At 28.8% G+C, this 2510-nt stretch overlaps 1 protein-coding gene across 1 annotated transcript; it reads left to right on the top strand.

Annotated features, from left to right (window-relative positions):
- The first annotated feature begins 1112 nt into the window (after positions 1 to 1112).
- LOC110631754 (uncharacterized) lies at positions 1113 to 2248 on the top strand. Its single transcript, XM_058138379.1, has 2 exons — positions 1113 to 1524; positions 1611 to 2248. The coding sequence occupies exons 1-2, from the start codon at positions 1113 to 1115 to the stop codon at positions 2246 to 2248; spliced, it is 1050 nt and encodes a 349-aa protein (XP_057994362.1).
- Positions 2249 to 2510: the final 262 nt, after the last annotated feature.

The following is a 2510-nucleotide window of genomic DNA, read 5'->3' on the forward strand; positions in this document are numbered from 1 at the left end:
AGAAGAAGAAGAAGAAGAAGAAGAACAAGAAGAAAAAGAACAAGAAGCAGCAGCAACCAAAGGGAGAACGTCGAAAGGTAAGTGGCGTTTCCCTTTTTTTTTTCTTCCGATTGTGAATGAGGGTAATTAGGTTTATATTGGGGTGGTTTTATTAATTTATTATTATTTAATTTATTATTTTCTTTATTATTAATTTATTATTTTTCTTTTCTAATTTTTTTGTAAAATAATTTTATTAAGCAATTTTTATTAATTAATTACAATTTTATTCCATTAATTAATCATAAATTTATCATATTTAATATCAATTTTTTTTTCTCTAAATGTATATTCCATAATTAGATTTTTCTCAAACTAAATTTGAGGAGTTATCATAAATATTTTTTTTTAAAAAAAAGATAAAAAAATTTTTTCTCAAATTCACTAAAAATTTTCAAGATTTGCTATATTTTTACAATCAACATTTTGAAGGAAATTAAGGACAAATGTAAATATATTTTTAAAGTTATTTTTAAAATTATAAAATTTCAAGTTTAAATTCTAATTAATGATAAATAAAAAAAATTCCAACATTCAAAATTTGTATTTTATATTAATATATTTTATATTTTTGTAATAGTTTATATATAATATGTTTAATATAATTTGTTTTAATGTATCGTTATATTATATATTAAAATTTTTCATAATATAGTCAATTTATTCAATTTTATTATTTAATTCTTTAATCATTTAATATATAATTTACATTGTGCTTTAATCCTTAGTATATAGTTTGTTTAAATAATTTGTAAATTGTATAAAATTACATTTTCTTTTTGTCATTTTGATAGGACAATATTTGAATGGATTCTTCGAACTCAAATTCTACCCAAGCAAATAGCACTAGTGCCACTTCTTCAAAAACTAGGGAGGAAGAATTTAATCCTCTGTGGAGATATGTAACTAAACTAGAGAAAACTAGAGAAGGAGGAGGTAATTGTAAATGGATATGCAATTTTTGTGGATAAGAAAAGCAAGGGACTTATACTAGAGTGAGGGCTCATTTATTGAAAATCACTGGAAAAGGGATTGGTGTGTGTAAAAAAGTGATAAATGATAGTATTTCTGAAATGAGGAAACAGGAGGATGAAGCAACAAACAACATTATCAATTCACAATCTAGGCGAGTTTCTTTGCCTATTAGTATAACTTCTGTTCCTTCATTGAATATAACTGAATCAAGTATTTCAGCAGCTTTGAAGAAAAGAAGAGTTAATGATTCTCCTCTTGGTAGAGCTTTTGACTTGCAAACTAGAGCTCAATTAGATGCAGAGATTGCTAGAATGTTCTACACTGGGGGTCTACCTTTTAATTTTGCTAGAAATCCTTATTATGTGAGTTCTTATTCTTTTGCTGCTAATCATGTTTTGGGTGGTTATGTGCCGCCTGGTTATAACAAATTGAGAACCACATTACTTCAGCAAGAAAAAGCAAATGTAGAGAGGTTGCTTGAACCAATTAAAAGCACTTGGTTAGAAAAGGGTGTTAGTATTGTGAGTGATGGATGGAGCCTTTGATTAATTTTATGGTTGTTTCTAAGTCTGGCCCCATGTTTATCAAATTTGTAGATTGTTCTGGTGAAGTGAAAGATAAGCAATTTATTGCTAATTTGCTAAAAGAAGTAATTGATGAGGTGGGTCATCAAAAAGTGGTGCAAGTCATTACTGATAATGCTTCAAATTGTAAAGGTGCTAGAGAAATCATTGAGGGAATGTTTCCACATATTTATTGGACTCCTTGTGTTGTGCACACTCTTAATCTTGCTTTGAAGAATATATGTGCAGCAAAAAATTTGGAAACTAATCAAGAAACTTATGATGTGTGTCACTGGATCACTAAAATCCATAGGGATGCTTTGCAAATCAAGAATTTTATAATGAATCATTCCATGAGGCTTGTAATTTATAATCGGTTTAGCCCTTTGAAATTGCTTTCAATTGCTGACACTCGTTTTGCTTTTATTATTGTGATGCTTAAAAGATTTAAAATTATTAGGCGTGCTTTAGAAGCAATGGTTATGAGTGATCAATGGGCACAATACCGAGAAGATGACCAAGACAAAGCTAGATTTGTTCGTGATAAAGTGGTAGATGAGGATTGGTGGGAAAAGGTTGATTACATCATTGCTTTTACTGGGCCCATTTATGACATGATCAGAGTTTGTGACACAGACAAACCATGCCTTCATTTGGTTTATGAGTTGTGAGATTCTATGATTGAAAAGGTGAAGCAAGTTATTTTTGATCATGAAGGAAAGCAAGCAAACGGGTTTTCTCCTTTTTATTATGTGCTTCATCGAATTCTTGTTGATCGTTGGGCAAAAAGCAACACTCCCCTTCATTGTTTAGCCCATTCATTAAATCCAAGGTAAATTTCTAACTTACATACTCATCTTCTTGTTCTAATTTTTTTTTTATTATTTTCTGAATTTATTTTCTTATTTTTGAAGATTTTATAGTAAAAATGGC

The sequence above is a fragment of the Hevea brasiliensis genome, chromosome 16 (assembly GCF_030052815.1).
Source record: "Hevea brasiliensis isolate MT/VB/25A 57/8 chromosome 16, ASM3005281v1, whole genome shotgun sequence".
In the NCBI taxonomy this organism is placed as follows: domain Eukaryota; kingdom Viridiplantae; phylum Streptophyta; class Magnoliopsida; order Malpighiales; family Euphorbiaceae; genus Hevea; species Hevea brasiliensis.

Bases quoted from the DNA above. Each gene is read 5' to 3' on its own strand.
- LOC110631754 (XM_058138379.1), top strand. From the start codon at position 1,113: ATGAGGAAACAGGAGGATGAAGCAACAAACAACATTATCAATTCACAA. The intron at 1,525-1,610 runs GTGTTAGTATTG...TCAAATTTGTAG, and splicing joins AAGCACTTGGTTAGAAAAGG to ATTGTTCTGGTGAAGTGAAA.